Raw genomic sequence first — 25,447 nt, forward strand, 5'->3', positions numbered from 1 at the left:
TGTGTTCCTCCGCATCCCTTCCTCAGTCCCCTGATTGCGGAATCTTGCAAGCCAAGTGGTCCAAACTGCTTTTTAAGGCGTTGCGGATATCCTCCTTGATCGTGGTTTCATCAATGTCTTTCCGCCAACCTTGGTCCATCCTTCCTTGGTTCCTTTTTGTGCAGTTTCCACGATTTTGACACCTTTGTTTGCCTTCCCCTTTGGCGGTGAGATGCGTTTTCGCCTTTTCGCGTCTTGTCAGGATCCCAAAGAATCGTTCGCGCCCTCTCTACTACTCTTTTCAAGCTTACCGCCCTTTGGATTTTGATGCAGTGTCGCATGTGTTGCCTGGGTGATGCTTTTCGTCCTTGGCACTATTGTACACGAATGGTACGGACCATGTTTTTGATGGCCTGGTGCACATTGTGTTTATCCTTTATAAATTCAGACAACCCTACTATTTTACCTCCGAGTAGGGCAACGATGATTCGTCCGGATTCTGACACTCCTCCGTTTGGTTTTCCCAATGGGCACTTCCGTATTTATTAGCCTCCCAGGATCTTCCCTGATTTCCTTCCTTCATCAACGTTGATTTCGGAGGAGATCGCAGGATTGTCGAGCTCCTCCCAGATGGATCAAACACTAAGTCCTGTGGCATGGTCCGACCAGGTGTACATATTCACCCCACTATGGACTAATAAATGACCAGTTTACTCCTAAGAAGTCAAAACACCAAAACCGTAACCAGCGATTTTAACGCGGAAGCTGCAGAATGGGACAGTCGAATTAAACTGCTAACACCAAGGACCGTCTTCTCTTCCTGGCTTTCGCGAAAATACGATTATAAACACCGGAAATGCAACAACTTTCCGAGGCGTAGCCTCTTGCTTAATACTTGATTTGACATATATGTATGCGAGTACTACATTAGCACAGCTCTCAAATAGGTCATGGGGTGGTATACACTGCCGCAGATAGGAAGCTGAAAATAGGGGTTGGTCTACGAAAACGTTTGAAGGGAAATAGTTCGTAGAGGTGGTAAATTCTAGCATCCGGACAGTAAACTCTAAAGTTACCTCCCGGAAAAGATATTTTTATATGATACAGTTGCGAGATCCAAACAGTGCATCGTCTCGGCAGAAGTGCCAAAAGGCTCAGTATTGGGTCCTCTTCTGTGGATCGCAGTGCACAATGGGCTTCTTGTCCTTACCGTGCTACTTTAATCGGTTTTGCAAATGATTTGCCTACGGCTGTTGACGAGTAAAGGAGGGGTAGTAGGTCTTGATTACCAACCGTAGAAAAAATAAAAAATGCAATTAGTATTCGGGATGGTGGCCAGACTATCACTTCAAAGCTGCTAATCAACTAGTTCGGGATGAAAACCCTTGATTATGACTGTGGGACCATGGCAAGCCGAATCGTTAGTATAGATAATATCCAAGGGTTGAAATGCAGCGGCAGGAACCTTATAGTCAAAATGGTTCGCTTCACAAAATTATATGAAGGGCCGATATAGGATTTACTTCAAGCAGTAGCGTATGACCGCAATTAGAGGAGGGTAAATACAACGTTATGAGAAAATACGAATGAATTTACCTGAAAATAATGCAGAATAACGAATTACAGCAACTCAAGAGACACTGAAAAAGCAGCAGCAACCGTGGTCTATTCACAGATAGTTACTGAATACATTCACCGGTTTCCCGTGCTTAGGAGTGAATTCAATGACAACACGACGAAATTAACCACTACTTGCAAGAATTGCTGATAGGCAATGGTGTTATAGTTACGTAAGTAGGTATCAGCGGCGGCTCCAAGGAGCCCAATTAGCGCTGTGGTGCGCCGTTTTGATGCCACAAACTCCTAACACCGTGACTGCTGTTATGAGAGCAGGGAGGCAGAGTTTAGCCAGCACGGATCTTCAGAGCCAATCCGTAGCATTCACGAAGGAAAGCAGCTCTCCCACCCTGCAACTAGAAATCTCTATGAGGTCCCCAAAGAATGGTTTACCCAAAGTGCATGAGGGTTTCCTTTCCTTCTCCGCAGCTTCGGCATTGTGAATTGTATGGTATGCCGAGCCTAGTGGCATGGTTCCTTATAAGCCATTGCCTCGTGCAGACCGCCATAATCTTGTATGCATTTGCACGCATTAGGGCAGGAACCCTCGTAATCGGGGTTTGTTATAAGCGGGCCAAATTCTCCTTGACTTGGCACAGCCCGTAAGCCTTCGCCATCTAAGGCCCGCGGCTACTAGGTGGTGCGAGTAGACTCCGCCCCTGACAGCCGCCAGCGAATCACCGACTGTATTCACCGAAGGGCTGCCAAAAGTAGAGCCTCGCCTGACCAATCCGTCAGCCCGCTCATTCCTCTCAATGTTCCTATGCCCGGGAACCCAGAGGAGGGTGACCTTGAAGGTGCGTCTCTGCACTGCCCCACCACCCTGGAAGATATCGTCGCTGAGTACAAGGACTTGATGGCCGCTTGGCTGTCGGTCAGTATGGCAATGGTAGTTGCTGTAAATGTTTGTACATATTTAGGCCGGATGATTGGCCCTCGTCTCCAGAACGTTTCATGTTTTACTGTCCACAATTTTGCTCAGAAAGGAGAAGCTTTGAAGGCTCTCTAAACGTCAGCTAAATCTTCAGAGAATTGTCAAGAAAGTCAGAGGAAAACTGGAGCTCTGAAGACTTGGAAGGCATGGCCCTCGTTAGGTATTGTTTTGCAGCGAACAGAAGAGAAACTGGAGGAGTTTCAGTGGATGACAATGTCATACATCGACATTGATGAAAGTACCCATTTTCATTTGCACGCTAATGCATCAAAGCACTAAAGTTAAAAGCGGTTTTACTTCTTACATAAGAAGACCACAAACTTGTCAAAAGTCCCAATAACATCCTAGAAATCAGCCTAGGGTATCCATGCTTCAGTCACTAATGGATGGTCCCAGAGTGTACTACAAACACGATCCAGATTGTCAATTTCCCTTTCTTACCAGGATTATCAAATCACGAGAGCAATTTGATCCCGACAAGCTCGGTATTCACTTAAAGTTTGTGTAGTTTCCCTGCCTCCTCGTGATGGAGATTTTGCATAAATTTGTTACTAAGTACACGCTCCATTTAGTGATGTTACACTTGAAGGAATTCCCCTCACTCATAATTGTTATTGAGCTTCCTGTTACTATGAAATTTCCAAAGCAGCCATTATATGCTTGAGTCTGCCCTTTATGTTTGTGAACGCGAGCACAAAATTGTTAAAAGCAATACAAAGCGACATTGCATACGACAATAAAACGAAAGCGACAGAAAATATGAAAGGAAAATTCTAATTTTTCGCTCTTGTTTACATACTTGTAAAAAAAAAGAAAGAAAAAACTTTTTTTCTTGATTTCAATTCCCCCAGGAGCAATTTTGAGTGCTTCGTGTATTTTTTAGTTTTTTTTTCTTCATTTTTCCTCAAGCTGCTCGCTTTACTTGCGAGTCGCAAAAACAACGTTAAGAAAATTTCATTTGACTAGAACGGAGCCGTGGGGGTTGTGCAGAGGGAAAATTCAATTTAAAGACACTATCGCGGAAAATCATTTTGTGTGTAACGACGCTGATTTGCTACTGGTGCGCGAAATATTCTAATTTGAAAGTTGGCGATAATTATATTGACGTAGTTTAATCCTTAGCAAAGAGTGCAATTAAAAAGTTTCATATGAAAGAAAGTTTTCTTCCGGGGACCCTATCGACTCGCCAGACGTAATAAGAGGCACTCAAGTTATAGTGGCTATTTGCCTTGAGAGGACGCGATTCTTTACACTCAGCGGGAATGGATGGATCCGTGCTCCCAGTTAATCGAAGCTACTATTTATTACAGAAGAAAATGTGACCTCTGGAAAACAATGTACAATAGACGGCGAGGAGACTGAAACAGGATAAACTTCCTTCTCGTCTCGTTCATCATTTCAAACAAAAATTGAAACTTTAATTAAACAGCGCTTACCTAAGAGTTGAGATTTTTTTAAAGTTAATGATGATATAAACCAGATAGAAACAATAACTTTGGGTGACAAAGCAGTAAACTCTGTGCCCAGTGCTCAACAAAAGGTGTCTGGTTTGGGCCTGACTTATTAATGAAATTCAATAAAAGCGGTTTTGCGTCCAGGTCTACCAATTCTATGTCTATAGCAGCTGATTGCATTATAGCCTAAGAGTCAGCCATGTCTTCATTTCTTACCATATAGGTATGTTACCCCTGGACTTTCGAGGCGGTCGTATATACACCCAAATGGGCTAAATGATCCAGCCATCACAGTGTAGATTTTATACACAGCCAAACGGTTTTTATCCATAACCAAACGGCGGTATTTACTTCAGCTTTTCCAAGACTATTGGTGATGGTGAATTGTCTCAGTCTAACTGCTTTTATTTGGCCTCCCCATAGATTAGGGTCAGCTTATTCAATCCTACTAATTTTTCCAGAATACACTGTTTTTTTCAAAAGTAAACAATTCGGAATACATGAAGCTGGTGCTGAGAACGATACCCGTCACACCTTTTGAGGGTCATATTTTGAGCCCTCACTCCCCTACATTTCACCCGATCGGAAATAGAGGACCAGTTTCTAAAGTCACTAATTGAACCCTTTCATTTGATACCCCACATGGCAATATTCTATGAAAAAAAATTTACACCCCCCTCTAGCATGTATGGGGAGCTCCGCTTAAACTCAACACAAAATGGTGTCACTTGCTATATATAAAGGGATTCACAGACCAAACCAAATTCACCAAACTACGTCACAATAGGTCTAGCCGTTTCGGAATAAATCGGGTGTGACAGATAGACAGACCTGTGCGGAGTTGCTAGATCGCCCTTCAGGCGCGTACCTTCGTGCGGATAAGAAAATGCTCGGCGCTGGAATATGCACTTGTACGAATTTCGAGGTGTGCGTGCATGGGCATGTTTACGTGCAGGTCGAGTGGGTGGGAGAAAAACACCCACACCTGGATAAAAATGGCTATGGGAAGGGCACCCAGAACAAGAAACCAATATGGGAGAAGAAAGGAAAGAAAAAGTTACTGTGCAGGGACTCGGAACCCCAATACCGGCGCCTTTTGAAAATGGGCACCACCGTTGCATCGAATACTACAAGTAGCCTGCAGAAAGAGGCATTTAAAAGGAGTACATCACTCCCGAGAACGCCTGTTCAAAATACGCGAAAAAATGTCCCACAAACTGGTCATTTATTACCCCATAGTGGGGTGACTACATCTGGTCGGAATATGTCGCAAGACTTAGTGGTTGATCCATTTAGGAGAACCTCGACGATCATGTGATCTTCTCCAAAATCAACGTTGATGAAGGAAGGAAATCAGTGAAGCCCGCATAAGGCTAATAAATATCGTTTGCTCTACTCGGAGAAAAAATAATAGAGTTGCCCGAATGAATAAAGGACAAACTCAATGTGGACCAGGCCATCAAAAAGATGGTCTGACTCATTCGTGTGCTGTATAATAGTGTCAAAGATGAAAAAATAACTTGAAGAGAGCAAGTGGCACTCCCTCAAAATCCAAAGGGAGATAAGCTTGAAAAGAGGAGTAGAAAGGGCGCGAACGATTCTTTCGGATACTCGCAGGACGCGAAAATGCAGGAAGGCCTCTTACCAGAAAAGCGGAAGAAAAGGAACCAAGGAAGCATAGACCAATGTTTGCGGAAAGAAAAATGCAACACGTAAAAAGTGATATGACTTTCGCCGATATCCTCAGGAAGGTCAAATCCGAGCTGGAGCTGATAGACCTTGGAGAAAGCGTCAGCCGGATCAGACGCGCCAAAAGAGGAGATTTGATGCTGACACTGAAGAAGTCTCTAGGCAAAACGGGTGGACATTTCCTCGGCAAGGTGAAAAAGTGCTTAGAGGAAAAGGCACAATTACGGGCCCGAAAGCAGGAGATTGTAAAGACATTGATGAAATCACGAGCAAAGAGGATGTCCGCGGCGCCTTAGAAAAGCAGTTCGGACCACTTGGTTTGCAAGATTCCGCAATCAGAGAACTGAGCAAGGCATACGGAGGCACGCAAATGGCAATTATAATCTTACCAGCTAAAGCAGCATTCAAACTGCTGGCAGCTGTCATATTCAAAATAGTTTGGGTCGTTTGCCGACTCAGGGAGCAGGTGTCTCACAAGCATTGCTTTACATGCCATGAATTTGGCCACATAGCGGCGAAATGCACCCGTGAATGTGACATGTGAAAAAGATGCAGAAAATGTGGGTGGGAAGGTCATATGTTCAGGGAGTGCAGGACTGATCCTGAATGTATGCTTTGCAAGGTTGAAAGGGCGTCGACTGTTGGCGCGTTGCAAGCAGCAGCAGATGCCCAGTGTTTAGGAGAGTCTTGGATGCAGTGAAAAAATGAGGTTGGTGAAAATCAACCTTAACCACTGCGAGGCAGCGCAAAACCTACTCTCGCAGACCATCTTTGCCTTATCGTAACAACAGGAGTGATGCCTGGACTACAGATGTTATCGGCAAAGCGGCAAAATGGGGGTGTGAAAGTCAAGTCATTCAAGAAGTCATAGATTTTGCAGAAGTTGGATTCGTCGGAGCAAAAATAGCTGACATCTACATATACAGTTGCAATACTCCACCAAGCGCGAAGATAGCAGAATTCGAGAGAATGATGCATGCTGGTATTGGATGCAAGAAGTCGAAACCCGAAGTTCATAGCGGGTGATTTCAACGCGTGAGCTGTAGATTAGGGCAGTCGAACTGCGAACACCAGGGGCCGAATCCTGCTCGAGGTTTTCGCGGAGCTAGACTTGGTGCTTGCAAATACGGGAAATGTATCCTCCTTTCGTGGGGCAGGGTCGGACTCTTAGTCGATTTGACATATGTGAGCACCATATTCGCGAGGAGAATGGTATGGTTTGTCATCGATCCAGATTGCAGTTCACTCCGGATAGATCCCAACATCGAGCTGATATCATTGCAAACTTCCTGGTATGCCAGCATTCGGTATAAATGCCCTGTAATGACAGGTGGCAGTACCATAATGTAGGTACATATACCATACTTTTTCTGTCAGAACCAAATAAATATATTGCAAAGTTTGTCGTGTCGGAAAGCAGGAAGACTTGTAGAAGTATTGTGGGCATTCTGATTGGCCATAATTCACTAGCTGGACAAATATTCTGAATAAGAATTCTAGCTGTTACACCTCCTGTCCATTGTAGGACTCGCAAGGGTCAGATCAGCAGCCGAGTGCAACCTCCATTTCTGAAAGCTGTATATATACCCTTTTTTTAGCCGCATAATATATATTTTTCCTGAGCTATTCGAGGGCCCAAAGGTCGACCCATTCATTGCCGTGAGGATTTCCCTAGGGATAATGACAATTTTAACATGAACCCGTAAGTGGTCTGTGCCACTAAATCCTACGCAACGCAATATGTCTGTTATCCTGTTCCTTTTTCCCTTCGCACATTAAGCATCTACGACTCGGTCGAACCCATTTTTTGGAATATGTCTATATCGATCGGGCCTCACTGAGTGAAATTTGTTCTCTGAAATGGCAGGCAGTTAACAATTTCAACACTACCCATACTTGTACCGCCTTCTACACAGTAAACTTATCCATATCCTTATTAAATTGTTCCTACGATGTTACTCAACCGAGGTCTTTACTTATATGTATAGATCAGAAACATGGTTTATGGACACCCACGGAATCGCTCTCACCGTGCTCCTGTGAAGGGTAATTTTTCCGAATCAGGACTATTTTCTCTATTAGTCTCGCCCGGAATACTCTTTTTTGTGCAGTTCTTCGTTTTTAGTATTTTTTACATGTTCTGTATTTCATCTTTTAGAATTTTTAGCGTTGGCGAAGACTTTAAGGAGTTGTCAAGCTTTTCCTAAGTGAGTCCTTGGCTTTGGAGTACCTCCTACTGTAATAAATGAGGTTGATGTTGTTATCCTTTTTGTTGAACAGCGATCAGCCTTCATCAGTTTTGTTAATGATGTTCTTCCAGTCATCTCGGTTTCTATTGTAATCTATAACCACCAGTGAGGGTTTCTGGTAAAAGCCGCTTCAGATAAGCCCCTTGTAGGCTAGGGTCTGTTCGCCTTCCTTGAACATGTGGGGACAGATCATTCCAACAAAACAGCGAAGTCATACATTGAGGAATGCCAACCAGCGTTCCGGGTTATGCTATTCACTGATTCCCAATACCCCAAGATGGGTGAAGTAGAACCGTGAAGGAGGAATTCAAGCTTATGAAAAATTGTGAGAGGAGTGCATTGCCAAAAAACGACATCGGTGGCACGTAGGTTCGTTCGGCGATCTATATCCCGCAACGAGACGCATGGAAATCAGTTATTTACGTCGGAGATACTTTTTTGCCGGTTGATCTGATTCAATTGTATTTGCAGCTGGGATTGCTCAATTAATAAAAGCGCATTGGCTTGATAAACTTAGGCCCGAACAAAGCAGATTCGTTCCTGTTATAATTCGCAATCATGTTGTATTCACGAATTAATATAAAAGAGCAAACCACATATGCCCATCAATTAAAAGGTGAGACGAAGTTCGATGAGGTAGTTTTAATAATAATAATAATCGTTAGCGCAACAATTCGTATTGGATCAGGGCCTTGAAGTGTGTTAGAGCACTTTATTCAAGACCGTAACGGTACACTACGGTAGACTGTAGGAGGCAATGTGGTCAGCATTGCGCTCGCCCGAGATTATTACCCTGATTTAACTCAGGTACTCATTCACAGCTGAGTCGACTGGTATCCGACGTCAAATCACGATACAAATTCCACTGTCACCAGTGAGATTTGAACCGCGACCTTCCGTACGACAGCCTTGTGCTCTAACCACTCAGCTATCCGGACACAGGTAGGAGGTAGTTTTGCCCTGAACAAAGTTGTAGGTGAACCTTGAACAATTATCATTTTCCCAAAAATGGGATCGTGTGCCATAAGACCACCATAGTACTTCTTCCTAATTGTTGCAGGCTTAGAACGCTACTTATCAACGAACTGTGCTGAAATAAACGCAAGGACTGGGAAACCACAAAATTCGCAAATTTGAGGGGCGACTTGAGATCCTATTTTCCTTCGTGTGTGAACTTCCGATTCTTGTGGACAAGTGGCTTCGAATCCACTGAAAAAATACATTTGCATAGGTGATAGACATTGACATTAAGTACAAACCAGACCCTTTGTGGATGAGGGCATAGTCACTGCGACACTACCAAAGGTGACAAGTCTCAGAGAACTCGGTCGCCGACCATGGCGTATACTCCTAATTGTGTTTTATTACATATAAGACCACGCTTATGACAAAAACCATAAAGGTGAACCGTTTTCCGTATGGATTGGATTGGATAGTTGCCAGAATGAATGTGATACAGGGTGCGGCAGCATAACTTCCTTTTTTCAAAACTCAATAAAAACTATTGTATGCATCGGAAAATATTTATTTATTTTTTATAATGTAGGTACATGTCTAAAGTTTTTATTTACAGTGTCTTGAAGATCAAATCTGTTAGGTGACGTCCCCCATTCTCCATACATTGCGTAAACCGATTTCTGGCGTTTGTCATGACTCTTGTTAGCATAGCAGGTGTTATGTTGGTAATTTCTTCTTGGATGTTGGTCTTCAAATCTTGTAGGGTTCTTGGACGGTTCACATAAACACGGGATTTCAAAAAACCCCATAGAAAAAAATCACAAGGGGACAGGTCGGGAGAGCGTGCCGGCCATTCCAAATCGCCTCTAATTGAGATAAGGCGCTCTGGAAAGTGTTCCCTCAAAACAGCCATCGATGCTCTTGAAGTGTGTGCCGTTGCACCGTCTTGTTGGAACCAAGTGTCCCCCAAATCCAAATTTTCTAGCCGTGGGAAAAAAAATTCTGTAGGATGTTTACATACCGCTCCGAATTCACTGTCATTGTAACCTCATTTTCCTCAAAAAACCAGGGACCGATAATTCCAGCTGAGGAAATTGCACACCACACTGTGACTTTGGGTGAATGCAAAGGCTTTTGATGCAATTCTCGAGGGTTGGTGTCAGCCCAGTAGCGCATGTTTTGTTTGTTAACCGACCCATACAAATGAAAATGGGCTTCATCGCTAACAAAAACAATAGCACCCTCGGGAACGACATCAAGAAGAAGCTCACACGCGTTCATCCGAGAATTGAAGTCACGTTCTGAAAGTTCCTGTACTATCACCATCTTATAGGGATGAAAATGAAGATCATCACGAAGAATTCTTCTCACAGAACGATCGGATAGTCCAAGGGCAGATGCGTGTTTGCGCGCAGAACGCCGTGGCGATCGCAACATTGACGCTCTCACTGCTTCAATGTTCTCAGGTGATCTAACGGGCCGAGGGACTCCAGTTCTTCCTTTTGTCGCACTTGCAGTTTGTCTGAATGTAGTGACCCATGTAACAATTGATTTGCGGTCTGGGACGGGAGCCAACGGGGCTAATTAAAGCGATTCCGAAATGCACGCTGTGTTGCAATAACCGAACATCCGCTTGAAAAGTAAACCTCAACGGCAAAGGCACGCTCCTCACTATTCCAACGCATGATGGCAACTGAACCGTGTCGGGACAAAACTTTACAGTATCCCCTCTTGAACGAGACCACTAGCGCTCCGCTATGACATCAACTAACTGAGTGGCGCGCATTTTAAAAAAGGAAGTTATGCTGCCGCACCCTGTATAATATAATAGTTCGGACAAACAAAACCTCCGAAATTGGGTCAGTTATTTATTCAGGACTAGGATCTTCTGTCATCATAAAAATCATAAGTTCAGTGAACTTTTTAGCAATAAAATGCAGTGTCCTAGGTGACTAAGGACTTTTTTGGCGATAGAAACCCGATTGGAAACTGTTGTGTTTTAAAGGGACTTGTCCAACTATCCGAGGTAAATGCGGCGAAGCGGTTCCCTGGTGGAATTGCGAACTGAAAAAGTCAGGAAATCAATCAGATGATTCCTGGATCGGGCTTCCAAACTTATAAAAGCAATAAGGGTGAAGACTGTTCCAGGAACTCGCAGCGATAGTATAAGAGGCAGAGCAGAGTTCTTAGAAGGCATGTGTCAACCAAGCTCTTAGATAACCAGATGATATTTTTTGCAAAACTGAGTTTTGTCAATATGGCCTTTTTTGAAGGTACACTATCCGGGAGAACAGCTTTCTGCAAACCGATCAAGAAGAAAGTGTTCCCAGAGAAACTGAAACATTGATAGAGCGATGGTTGCCAGTAGGAAACGAACAGCAGCTTTACTATTCTTTGACCACTTTCAAGCACCTGGCATGGAAATTATTTTCTAGCAGCCTTATGGTCTACGTATCTACCTTTTTTGCATAAGTTTAGGTAAGTATTGCTATCAAAGCCTTGAGTAGGGTTTGAGTAGTCATTTTTGACTAGTAAAACCCAGAAAGCTTTAGACAAACCACCTTGATGTCAATTTCACTGAAAACTCGGTATGTCAAAATGTAAAACGAGCACTTGATTTGATTGACAGTTGGTCCTAAGACATGGACTTTCCTTAAATCCAAATAAACCCATGATGATATTATTTACAAAAAGGAGGTGGCTGTGGTTTTTGTCCTCCGGAAATAAGTGGCATGACCCTTCCCGTTTCCGAAGAAGTGAAATATCTGGCAGTGGTTCCAAGAAAGAACCATCTTTGGTACAAACGCGCCTTCATACGTACGTATGGTCAAGGAAAGACATAAGCGCTTGCGTTGGGAATAGCCTCATTGCAAAAAAAACTAGGTCCGCGAAGCTCTAGATACATTACTCAATTTGCCGCCCTTGGAAATGTTTATTTAAGGCACTGCTATGAAGTGGTAGTCCGATATCCTTACGTAATGTCACCCTTGTCTTGGGCGCTTCTTTAAAATTTAAATTTTTTCAAATAACATCCTCCTGGGTTCTCACTTAATCGGTTTTAGCCGACTACCCACACGAGCAGTCCCCAGCTAATTCACAAATCAATGTCGCAAAGTTTGCCTTAAATTTTATTATTTATCGTAATTACCGCAATCTTGATCGTAGTTATTCTTCTTAATAACCATCCCATTCAGATTTACTGGACAACAAGAAACGAAAATATGTATAATACCGAATTAATGCAGTTAATAAATTCCAGTAAAATATTTATGAAAGGATCGGGAAAAGCATTGAATTTTCGTGCATTCACATCCTGCCATTTTGTCGCCTGTTCGCTGGTCGCTTTCCAATTAACGGTTACACCATGGCCAAGCCGAGACTGAAATTGTTTTATGCGAATTAATTTTGTATAAAATTCACAGCCGATATGGCGGCTATTGTATTTATTGCATCATTTTGGAATAAATTTCATCTCCCAAATTCCCCATTAACGCGATATTTTGGAAAACTGAGCTAATTATAATAGGTGGATTTATGTTGTTGTTTTACGGCGAGGCTCAGCTCTTTCAATAATATTGGTTTTCATGGAGGGGGTAAGTGGAGACAACTTGAACGATGGCCAATTATGAAAAATTGGGGAGCAGGGAAAATTATATGATCGAGTGTCTTTCGGAAAATGTTGGGTGACAGGTGTTAATACTCTCATGTATGTATGGATATGTTGGAGCTCGGATACCAGGAGTTCGAAGTGAGCATTGACCATGTTATATGTAAAAGGGGAGCGGTTAGTTAAAAGGAATGCACCTTGAAAAAATTTAAATATTTATTGTATTGTATGTAATTTTGTCATTATCATTCACTTTAAAGTGTGGCATGTCCTGCCTTTAGTAGAATATGAGACACGCGATATCCTATATTCATCTAGTCATGATAAGTCTTCAGCAGGGGGCAAACACAAAATTACAAATAACATCCATCTCCGAATAAATACCCGAACATATACCATGTGGATGTTGTTTGAGATGCTCCTTCATTGTTGACAATGATGATAAGACTGCCCTGAAAAATCATATCTAAACGTAGACCATTGGTTGCTGCTCTGCATAGCAAACCACCGTTAAAACGTCATGGAATGCTTTACCGGTTCGCCCCCAATCAAAAGGTCGACTACCCCCCGTGTCGATTCTTAAGTCGTTTCTCACTGTAACTTAAACGTTTGATTATTCCATCAAATATATATGGTCGCCATTTACTGCTTGATGGGGGTATAGTGCGTCAACCACACTTAAGCGCGGTGATTCGCGGTTATTTGAAACTTCCTTCAGCTCCCACCCGATTTCCTGAGACGCTTGCGCTCCTTCTCTACTGTTTTGCGGCCAGTGCCCTTGGAGCAACCCAGCTGTCATCCATTTCAGGAGAGTGGATTCCACTGCATTGCATAGCTAGAAATGAAATTGTCGCCCCTTCTTAATGTTTAACTTATCTACAGCCACTTCGGCCATTTGATCACAGTGCGCACTAGTGCCAAGCCTGCGCGCCGACCAAGTTCTTCGTTTGAGATAGTGTCAAGCTAGCGTACTTCAATTATATGACTTGGGCTTTTTGAGTAACACCGAGTTCACTTTCCATGTGCCACTTCTAAATAGGAACACGGAAAGGACACTAGCACAGAAGAGTTTTAACTTGATCTTGGTATTGAGATAACTGCATTTCCATATACAAGACAAGGCATTGAAAGCGGATCTAGCGCTGTTAATGCGTCGAGTAACACCTAGTTTGACATCACTGTCGTCAGAAACAACGTTTCCTAGATATGATGATGAGGAGAGTGCGATGACCCGCCAGACTGAGAACCTTGATTTTGTTGGTGTTTATCATCAGTCCACCTCTACTTGCCTCTCTTTTCAAAAGCAGAGGTCTAGCCAAGATGAAGAACGTCCGCGATAATAAGAAGAAATAATGTCGGTGATAAGATGCAACTTTGGCCGATGCCGCTTTGCATCCCAAAAACCCTCGACTGCATCTCTGTGCAGCACGTGATATTGTGTATCATTTGGGAAAATGTTTTAATGTAAATTGCGTCTATATTCACTTTATTGTTAAACCTAGATTTTTTATGAATTTTCGTTGGTCGGCGGACAGGGTCTGAAAAAATCAACAGGCTGCCACTATATGGTGGCTAGGCTCCGAAGTGCCCTCCGCACGAATATATGTTCAAATAAAATTAATAATAGCATTCATTCGAATTCAAAATAGCGCCTAGGTTCGCACCTTCGATGCCGATGCCACCACAATCATATGTCGCTCTGATGATAACTATTTGATTCCTCGGAATGTCCCTCCTGTGCAAAACACTCCAAATACACTCCCTCTTCACACTATCAAAAGCGTTTTCGAATCCGATGAAGAGCAGGCGCAGCGAAGATCTAGAAGGATCCAAAGCGGAAATCAGTCTCCTCTCTGTCGATCAAGCGTTCGAAATGGTCTTTGATGCGTTCCAGGATTATTGCAACGACAGGGAGCAGGCAGATACTCTAATCATCACATTCAAAATGGGTGCTTTTCTTTGAAATTTTAACGATGATCCCCTTCTCTCACTTTCTAGGAGCGGTTTCGGATTCCGAAGTTTTCCATGTGAGTGGGAGTGAGCAAAACTAAAAACATAATCCTGACTTTCTATCCGTTTGGTAATCCCCAAGCGAGGCCGACACCTTGTCTAAATGTTATCCGCTGCCTTGGTAGCTGAAAATTTGTAAACCGCAGCCTATTGAATTTTTCCAGATCGTACCAGCAGGTAGTTCAGTTGTCTCCAGCTTGATTGTTAGTTGTCCTCGGTTTATGTGTAACTTTGCCACTCTTGATCACGGGAAGCATTTCTTCATCGGTGTCTGTTTCGCTGAAGTTCATTTGACATATTTTTACCTAATTTCTGTATCGAAGCATGTCGCCTTCGATCATGATTGAATTTTTCTGTTTGATTTCTGCGTTTAACTAGATTAATGTTTTTTAACCAAATCCAAAATGTCCAGGCCATCCGATTACAGCTTTGGTCCAATGAGGTAGGATACGTTGGAGGCGCTGAATAGCCAAAAGTCAGGTTAGTAGTGGACTCATCTTAGCGATCACAATACCGATCCGGCATGACCTGAACTTCACTAACGATTAAGAATATGTATCCTTGTCATCTTAGTTCACCTAAGTGATATGTTATCCCAGGCAAGTGGTTCGCAGATTTTTATGTTGTAGTTTCCTAAAAATTATCTTAGCACCGTTACAAGAACATTCAGAACTATGATACCATTCAGTTGCTAGTCCAGGCTCCTTTAAGAGGAGCTCCTAACTAATACCTGGTTCTGAATGCTTTACTTTCTCCTTGTATAGATCTAACGGAGGTAGATGCAGCTGGAGGTTTCCTACAAGCCATTGCCTCGTGCAGACCGCCACAATCTTGTATGCATTTGCACGCGTTTAGCATAGGAGCCCTCGTTATCGGGTTTTGTTATAAGCGGGCTAAATCCTCCTTGGCTTGGCACAGGTGCTGAGCTTTCGCGATCTAAACTCCGCGCCTGCTAAGTAGTGGAATACACTGACGAAACCTGGGAGACCATATGATTCAGATACATTGTGTGTATTCGAGGAAAGCCCTGCATCGACTCTACAGACCATCTTTGATCCGCCGGTGAAGAATACTATGTCATACCCTTGCAATACGCTACCGTTCTTCTCTTCTGTCCTGGTTGGAAAGTCGACAGTCGAAAGTTCCTTATGAAGTTCAGCTTGCGTGCGGCATAGCCAGTGGGAAATGCCCAGATTTCCCAAGGTACTTCGTCTAGGGTGTTACAATGTGGCCGTAAGGCTTCGTTGTCCAACATCCGGGCACGTAGTCTGACGACACTTAACTAAACTGACGACGAACTAAAACATATTTAAGGTGGAGGTCTAGGGGGAGGAGATGCACCAGTACATTGAGAGAGCCTCGGGAACACTTGCACACGCAGTTCTTTGAATCCTATTAAACTTTATCCTGTTGAACATTTTGCTCAAAGCCCGCTACCATACAAGAGAGTGGTATGTTAAGATTGGACGCACCACAGCTGTGTATATTCAAAGAACCATTCTCGGCCGGAGACCCCATTCTTTACGGAGCTTCTCTTGCAGGTATAGAAGGCTATACATCACTATTTACCAGCGCACCAGAGAGATGGTGTCATCCTGCGGCATGCCTCTGTACACAGCTCTGGTCAAGTGGTTGCCTCCCTTATTCGATTAGATTATCCTTGTTCTTAGCATGGATAGCATCCAATGCGTAAAATACCCCTCCAAACCAATACGGGTCAAGGCTTCCTTGATGGCGGTGGTACTAACGTTGTTGAATGCTATCTCTATATTCAAGAAGGCAGCTAGAGTATACTGCTTGTACTGCATTGACCGCTCAACCGTGCTAATTATCGGTTTCTCGGGATTTCCCTTTGAGGTAGGTGGTGGGACTTAGAGAAAGCCGTTCTTTTCGTAATTGTCCTCAAATGGATGTCCAGGACGCGATCTAGGGTCTTCAACACGAAAGAGGTGAGACTGATTGGTCTAAAATCCTTCGCAGATCCATAACCGCACCTGCCTGCTTTCGGTATAAAAACCACGTGCCCGTCTACGCGCCTGTGGTACGTATTCTAAAGAGATACAGCTCCGGTAAATCTCGGCAACCCTTTCCTGCTGCTTCTGTAGCATGAATGAGATTACGCCATCCAGAACTGGAAATTTATATGCAGAGAAGCTGTTTATAGCCCAGCCGATCCTCCCACGGCTGGGGTGGCTGCCAACTTTCCACAACTCTCCAAGCAAAGCTCTGACTTACAGTCCTACTCGCTGGCGGGAAAATGCGTCTGAGCTAGCAGCTTCCGTCCAGGAGCCTTCTGAATTTTTAAGAAAGGACGGGCTCCTATGTTCCTTGGACGGAATCTTACTGAGCGATGTTCTGACAATAGTCTAACCAAGACCGCCTCTTGGCGGTTTTGATGGCCGATTTGTAGAGGTAGGTAGTCAGTTCGTGGTGGATTTAATAAAAATAAGTGTCCTCGTTTTGCAAATGAGGTTACTCCGCTACATTAGGCCCTGGACAGCGAAAATTTTAGCGACTAGAAGGAAAAGACGCCTCCGAGGCTGAGGTTAATGAAAGAACGATCTCTGAACTACATGATAAATTTTTGCCAGGAAAAAAACATTTATGGAGTTTACTTGGTTGGTTGGGGAGAATGAAAAACGGGTCAGATCTGGTATCAGTTATGTCCCAAGAGGAATTCAGTGAGGCAGACTAGAGGCCTTTCTCAGCAAGTTGAACGATCAGAGTTCTTTTGCGGTGGTCCTTCGAAAAATCCATAATTACGCCAATTGGTTGCGAATAGGTGAAACACGCACACAAGAACGAGAGGAGCTCATTGGTTGCTCCTCAGTGAGTAGTATCGAAACAGTAGCTAATCGAGGTGGCATTTCGATATATCTGGCACTGCTGATCTGGGTTCGAGATACCTTTCGAGTTCGCCTATGCTTTGTTTTCAGATGAAAGCACCTCCTCCCCTCTGGATGATCCGATGACATCCGAAACGCGGAGAAGGAGTCCTAGTTTGAGTTGGCATTAAAGTCGCCAACTGCTTGAGTACAATATGACTCAGTCAGACTCCCGGGAGAAGCGAATCTCAGAGATAGCCGCCAAGACGGGAATTATTGTCTTAAATATCATTGATTGTGTAGTTATTATCCTTCAAGCAAATTTGCTCTCCTTTATAAGGCTTTCTTCAATTTGAAACACCGGTAAGGTTGATATGGGTAAATTCCCCGTAGCTATGTATCTCAAAAGCGGCAAAGCTGCTGATGAATCACTAATGAATTCAACGACAATCTTTATCACAGCGGCTTGTGATGTCTCAGTGCCAAAATATATGACTCCGTCACGGAAGGTGACTGTGCGGTGAACAACTAAAATTACCCATTTGTGGATGAATTGACTTTCGCGGATTACACAGTGCGTAAGTGGGTCAGATGATATATCTAGTGATATGAATAAGTTTGTTACCCAAAAGTTAATCCTACAGGTCGTCTTGTCTGACGATCTGATCGGCTAATAAGGACGTACTACCGGTACTACCGGTGAAAAGTTGAAGTTTGTGCCAGCGGCTGCTTTTGCCTGCCTCTAAAAAGCGCCCCCTGCCGATGATCCGAGGCAAAGCAAATCCTTAGTTGCCTTCATCGTATCGTCCCCTTGAAGGAACTATACTATATGATCTACAAGAATTACATTAGACCGAATACCTTTATTTGTTTGATCTGCTGTCATTACACCGGTTTTACTCCTGCTTTCACTCCCTGTTCTTGCTGGCATAGTATAGTTCATAGGAAATATGAACCAAAGCGCTTGCAAGATGGTCTAAACCTAGCCAAAAAGCGTCTTAGGATTATAGTGCGAATATTCAGGGTTCATTTCAGGTGGGAAGGTTAGGATATCTGCGAAAATTGACTATGGACTCTGCGGGAAGAGACACATGCATATTCTGTGAAATTATCAACCACTTATGCAAAGTAGGTTAGGTACCTGGAAGAATATTTGATACCAGATGTTAGGCCGAAACACCTAGAAGCAGGAAGCATCCTAAATTACCTGTCAGTTACAGGATTTATCGACATACTATGGTTAACAAGTATGCAAAAACCAACATAGAAACACGGTACTTTTTTTAGGATGCAGTGCAACCGCAATTCCCTAGACATGTTGCTAGCAGTGTGGAAACCACGAGCGAGACATTTCATAATAGATACGATCGAGAAAGTGTTCCAAGCGATCAGAAAAGCTGACACATGCAACCATCATTTGTCGATTGGTAGCGCTGCTTGTAACGCTAGACGAAAGGAACATTTTCAGTCCGTGAGGTGGGTCAATATGGTGCGTGGCAAAATGGTTTTAAGCTACATTTTCTGGACATTGATGGACTACACAAGATACGGTGTCCGGAAGAGCAATAGACAATGAAGGTTAGGCAGCTTAAGAATCTATAATTAGTCGAGATCTTAGGAATGCCTTATCTGATAGTCTGTCGCGACTCATAGTGTTTTGACATTAGCCGCTGTACTTTAGGCTGAACAAGTCGAGCCTACACTGACAATGGTGATATTGCTAGTCAGCTGAGAGCTAACTGGACGCGGATTTTTCCTAGCTGTGAAAAAGCCGAGACGGTCTTCCGGACCAAAGAGAGATTCACCTCAGTACTTACTAGGAGTTATTCCGACCGTTCTGTACACTACGAAAAGGACTTCTATATACCTCAAAAAAAGTTAGCAGGATAAGAAAGCAATCGTTTTAGAAAAGAGTTCTCTCAGCGCATGACACCACTGTTCTTAGAACAAAGCAATGAATAGATGGACCGCAGCATTCAACAGAAACATTCGACCGTAATTCAGTCGAAGGTGCTATTATTTATGCGCCCAGTTACTCAGTGGGTACAAGTATTTTCGGTGCAACCTGCATAAACTCGAGAAACCACCGTTACCCGACTGCATTTATTGCGAGGGGTGACTCATGATGCCTACCATACTTTGTTCTTCTACAGAAGGTGGGAGCATAATCGCCAGCACTTCTTCGTTGGAGGGGTCAGGTATGTTTGAACGCTATGGTTCAGATTCTTAAGGCAAAGAAATAATACAGAGCAATAAGAGGAATGGCAGGATATGGAGGCTTCTTCAACTACGGGTTGGGTGCTGATAAGGTGAGTAGCTCCAATCCGATGCAATATACCAAACATTTCCAGGTTAGGATCATATAGGCAGGGAAGGATATTTTCTTCGGTAGTCTGTTTCAGAGCGAGAGTCCCCCTGTTCTCAAAGTAATTTCAGAAAAGACATCACCCTGCAGATGAATGCATTCCATATTTTTACTTTTGATTTTCATTGTGGATGTCGCAGAGACATTGACTGATGTTCAATAAACTGTAAAGCTTACAAAATGCCAAGTGAATTGTGTGGCATTGCCGCTAACACGCGTCTGTTAAAAAAAATATTGGCTTTTTCCTATGATCAATAGCCATTTTGCATCCCCACATATCGGACTTCTATCTACCACATTTACGAAGTTTTGTATGATCACTACCAGTGACAGCCAGCTGCCCAGAACTGAGCCACAGCTGTTTTCTTCCAATCATGTACTGCTCCATCAAACTGTTTCACAAGTCACTTCAATCTGAAGGAGGAATCGGTATCCTTCGCGATGGGTATATCATCGAATGTCTCAAACCCCACATTTACCACAGGGTTGTTTAGTTTATCGAGGGATGTCTGTTTGGTTGAGGTATTTGGTTTCCGAGGGATATGCAACCAGCAAAGACAATGAACCCTGCCTCGCGGACGGCGAAGATGTGCAAGATCAATAGGATAACTCGCTACGATTACATCTGAAATGAAGACATCCGCGATCAATATCATCTTCGTGAAATTGCACGAGAAATGCATTCGATAGTAAGTGACGTTATCTGAGCTGATGGTAACTCAGCAGCTATGATTCGCCTAAATATTCAAGTCGTTTGGAATAAAGTCAATAGCTGACCGAATCACTCCATCCGAATCATGCTTATAGCCATGAGAAGTAATGAGCTATATCCTGACGAGCCAAGCCGAGCGAAGAAGAAGCAGGATCATTTCCAACAGCTAGTTATGTACCGAAAATAAAGGAGGATTTTCAGAGGCAAATTTGGTACTTAACGTGAATTTCCAAAATCAAGCCCCTTCATAAGGATAGATAGGATTTGCTAGCAATAATAAAATTTCCTTTGAATACTGTGATATCGAAATGAATGACGTTGACGCAAGACAGTTTCCTAGAAATCTTTTTTACGGCATACATACGGGGGATGAAAACCTATAACGATGATGTTCCAACTACGCATTTACTTTTATTACATGGAGGTCGCATAACCTCCATCTATTTCCCGTAGATATCACGGCAGCCAAAGACCCCCTAAATTTCCAATACGTCCTAGTAGATTTCTCTGTACGTTTCTGTGTTTCTTTCAATCAAATGGAAATAAGACAGGAAAAAGCATTCTCCCAAAATAGAAAATGTAAACATTTTTTTTCGTCATTGGTTGTTCAAAATCATACCTGCAAGGACATTCCTTCTATAATACATAGCTATATATGTACATATGTCTAAGGAATATTTTCAGTGAAATTTACTTACCATCGTGTATGTGCTCTGCTGGCTGTCCGTCAGCTCCTTCACGTCGTCGTCGCATTTGGTCTGCAAAATGTGCTATTAAGGCATCCATCATGGCTGCTTGTCGTGAGAATATTTGCATTAGTTTCGATACCGCTATGCCATTTTCCACCGCATCGAACTGTAAAATTGCACAGCATCCGTGGTACAGTAGGCAGTGATGCAAGAAAAAAAAATAGAGAAGGAAATTGAATCGATTAGAGAGTTAGGGACGAAAAATTGTCAACTGTAGGAGGAAAGCAAACATTACACAAAAGAGTTTTAGATACTAAAATGGAAATATCTCGTGAGCACGGACTTACCATGGACATTTGAACAAATAGCAATTAACATTGTGTGGCGCTTAAAAAAAATCTAGACTTTACACAGAGTTATAGGGCTTCGAATTCAGGCAATTTTCGAGAGCTGTTGCAGTGGAAAGTATACTTACCACGTAATCTGTCTAAAAACTCATTCCAGCTTTCATAGAGAGTAAAATATAGCGTTTTTTCAAGAGAAACATTGGAACGCTAAAATTCGTTGGGATTAGACACACTGCATATACCATATTTAGGCAAAATATTCTGGTATACAGATTGTTAAAAATATGGAGCTTTTCCTCTTAAGGGTTTGGATGACGAAAATTTATCGTAGCAGCTACCAAGCTTACTTATATCGACTGTGTGATTTAGCTTTAAAGGATACATACATATCTAGTATATACATATATTACAAATCATTCCAGCTCAGCGAAGAAGAATTTTCAGATCAGGTTTTGGAAAATGTGTCAAACCTCCGCAGGTCTGATGGGAGATGCAGGAAAATGTGGATTTCCCTGGGTCCGGACTTTTATCAAGAGCCAGAAATAGAGAATTTCAATGAAAAACGAGATAATATGGGGCCAGTATAATTTTACCCCAGACGCAAATAATTTTCAGCTAGGGCCTTGATTTCCTCTCTCCGGCCTTGAACTTTGAACCTTCATATTGAAGTATCACAAATTTAAAATTATGAATTGCATTGCATTGCAGGCTCCCGTTGGCATGTTGCTCCTAGCTCCAACAACACCACCACCCAGGATTCCCTGTGACAATCTGATGAGAGTTAACACTGAAATCATCCACAACACAGCCCTCCGCAACACCTACAAGGGGGAAATGGATTCCACAATAACCGCATTTGCCCTGGAGAAGAAGCATCAACAAATGATCTTCCCAACCACCTGAAGAACGTTATCATTGATATGGCCACAAATATACTTGGCCCCAGCCGCAAAAAGAATCGGTTTCACGATGAATATAAGCTAGCAACGGAACGGAAGAATGCTGGATACCGAGTAATGTTGCATTCTCAAAGGACGCAGGCACGCGCTTAGACTTATTACAAACTTCGGTGAGCGGAAAGCGAAGAAGAACTTCACAGGCAGAAAAAGGAAACCAGGGAGAACCAACAAGTCTGTGAACTATCATAGAAAAGTACAGGGAGCAACCGCACCAGGCGAGGAAGTTTTACCAACAAGTCAGCAGGATGAAGTCTTATACACCTTGATGCTCATCCTGCTGAGACATATTGGGGCGATGGGTTGGGTACTTTTATGAACTGCTGAACAATCAGAATATCGAATTGGAGGTCCCGCCCACTGAATACGACGGACAAATACTTTCACCACCAAGTATTGAAGAAACAATCCCGAGAACGATCCCGATGGATTGCAGCATCGGCTTAAAAATCATAAGTCGCCAGGAGCTGATAAAATTACACCCGAATTGGTTAAATATGGAGGCAACCAATTGCACCAAATGGTTCACCCAATTTTGCTCAAGATGTGGGACCGCGAATTAATGCCTGACGACTGGCAACGAGGCATTATCTGTCCTATACATCAAAAGGGGGATATCACGCGGTGCAGCGATTATAGTAGTACTACATTGCTGAGTACATCTATAAGAAATTGTCCGCTATCTTGCTTGGTCGGATAGCCCCATACGCCCAGAACAAAAATGGCCCACACCAAAGAGGTTTCACTCCAGGCAAATCAGGAACAGAATAACTGTTGGAATATGGACATCAATTCCTCCACCACTTTTTCATCGACTTTAAGGCAGCCTAAGATAGCATAGCTAGGGTAAAGCTGTACACGGCCATCGGAGAATTCGGTATCCCGACGAAATTAGTAAGACTGGCTAGGTTAACCGAGACCAATGTCCGAGGCCAGATAAAAGCAACAGTATCACTCTCGAGACCGTTCAACATCAACAACGGTCTAAGACAAGGGGATGCCCTGTCATGCGTCCTCTTTAACCTGGCCCTGGAGAAAATGATCCGTGATATGGTAAATGCGAGGGGTACGATCCTCTTTAAGTCCACCCAACTACTGGCCTATGCTGACGATATCGACATCATGGGAAAAACGACCCGAGACGTAGAAACTGCCTTCATCCAGATCGAGCAGGCGGCGCAAGTTCTTGGGCTGCACATCAATGAAGCCAAGGCAAAATACAATATATGGTGGCAACGTTAGCACCAAAAACCAACCAACCGACAACATCAAACCGCACTGATCAAATGGGAAAAGTAAAGATAGGAGACTACAACTTTGTGACCGTTAATAATTTCTCCTATCTAGGGTCGAAAATCCCAACCGATAACAGCTACGATGATGAAATCCGCACACGGTTGTTGGCAGCCAACAGAGTCTATTTCAACTTACAAAAACTGTTCCGCTCGAAACGTCTCACCATAGGGTCAAAGTTCTTACTGTACAAGACTATGATCTTACCAATCCTAATGTATTCCTCGGAGACTTGGGTTCTTAGCAAAAAAAATTGCGAACTCTTGGCGGCGTTCGAGAGAAGAACCCTCCGAAGAATTTTTGGCCCCTATATGAGGATGAACGATTCCGTAACCTACATAACGAGGAAATCTATGAGCGATACCACTACCGTCCGGTTGTGGATTCCGGCTCAATAGGTTACGGTGGCCGGGTCACTTAATCCGTATGGATGAGGATGATCCAGCCCGGAACGTCTATAAGGGCAATATCTAGCTTGCTTTACTTACGGATCCCCTGAGTATGAATTTGCGATGATGGTGCTCTTAAAGAAACTGCTTACAGGAAGGTATTGTTAAGAGTTCCTCCTCATGATTTAGAGGAGACATGCCAGGGCTTGCAGGATCTTGAGGGATAAGTCGTAACTTTCTTGCAAACTGACTGCCACTTAAGTGGAGCGAAAGTCGAAAAGTTCGGTTTACATATGAGTACGTGAAATATAGGGCTACTGAAGGTAGATTTTCTTCTCGCGGAATGTTGCCTCTAGTCAGAGTTGTCCTGTGTGAGGGACATATACTATTCAGAGCAGTGCTTTCACCATGCATCTCCAAAACTCTGATTCATGATTCATGTTCAGCCCGAGCAGGAGAATAGGGTGGACGGGGATGGGTTCTCATCGAGTTTTTGGCAAAAAAAACGCGAATGAGAAGTGCGGTATAACAAGGTCCATTGTCATGATGGAAAACCACTCGCCTGTTGTCCACAATTCTGGCCTCTTCCGACGATTTTTTCGGCGTAAAGTTCTCATTGTTTGGAGGTATCGATCACGATTGATTGTCTCAACTTGTGGAAGGAATTCATGATGGATGACAGCCTTCGAATCGAAGAAAACTAGGCGAACTTTTTTTGGTCTTGGTGAATTTTTTTACTTTCACTGGGACGTCTTTGGTTTCCACGTCGTAGCCATAAACCCAAGACTTGCGACATGCAATAATGATTTTCAAGAAGATTCCACTAGCATTGGGCATTTCCAAGAGCTAATGACAAACCTCCAGGCGATGCGCTTTTTGATCCTCTGTTATCACTTGTGAAATAAACTTGGCTGCAACCCTTCTTATCTTCAAGTTTTGGGTCAAAATTTCCAAACTTGACCCAAATGAGATGTTGCACTCGTCTGTCATCTCTCGAATCGCCAAATGACGATTGGAACGCACAAAGGCATGCACCTTGGCCACATGAAAGTCATCAATTAATGTTGAAGCCCTTCCTGAACGTGGGTCATCTTCCGTTGACGTTCTGCCTTCCTTGAACCGTTTAAACCATTCATGGCACCGTAAACGACTCATCTCTTCATCACCAAAGCCTTACTACAGCATTTGAAAAATTGCCGTGAATGATTTGTCTAATTTTACGCCAAATTTGCTCCTCCTGTCGAACACGCAAAACATAAAAAAAACAGCTGAACAATCGCTTTGGAGACGACTAGAGCAACAAAACAAAATGGAGATTACTCAGGTAGGTTCCTGCTTAAAAATGACCTTGTAGGGCACAAGCTGTCAACGTTAA

General features: G+C 43.2%; 1 protein-coding gene across 1 annotated transcript in view; it reads right to left on the reverse strand.

Moving 5' to 3' along the window:
- The window catches only part of LOC119652434 (FERM domain-containing protein 8), a 386,591-nt gene that overhangs the window by 19,688 nt on the left and 341,456 nt on the right, over positions 1-25,447 (reverse strand). The window contains exon 10 of the mRNA XM_038056575.1: positions 21,097-21,253. Within this exon, the coding sequence (XP_037912503.1) occupies positions 21,097-21,253 (157 nt within the window). The remainder of the gene's footprint in view (positions 1-21,096; positions 21,254-25,447) is intronic.

The sequence above is a fragment of the Hermetia illucens genome, chromosome 3 (genome assembly GCF_905115235.1).
Source record: "Hermetia illucens chromosome 3, iHerIll2.2.curated.20191125, whole genome shotgun sequence".
Taxonomy (NCBI): domain Eukaryota; kingdom Metazoa; phylum Arthropoda; class Insecta; order Diptera; family Stratiomyidae; genus Hermetia; species Hermetia illucens.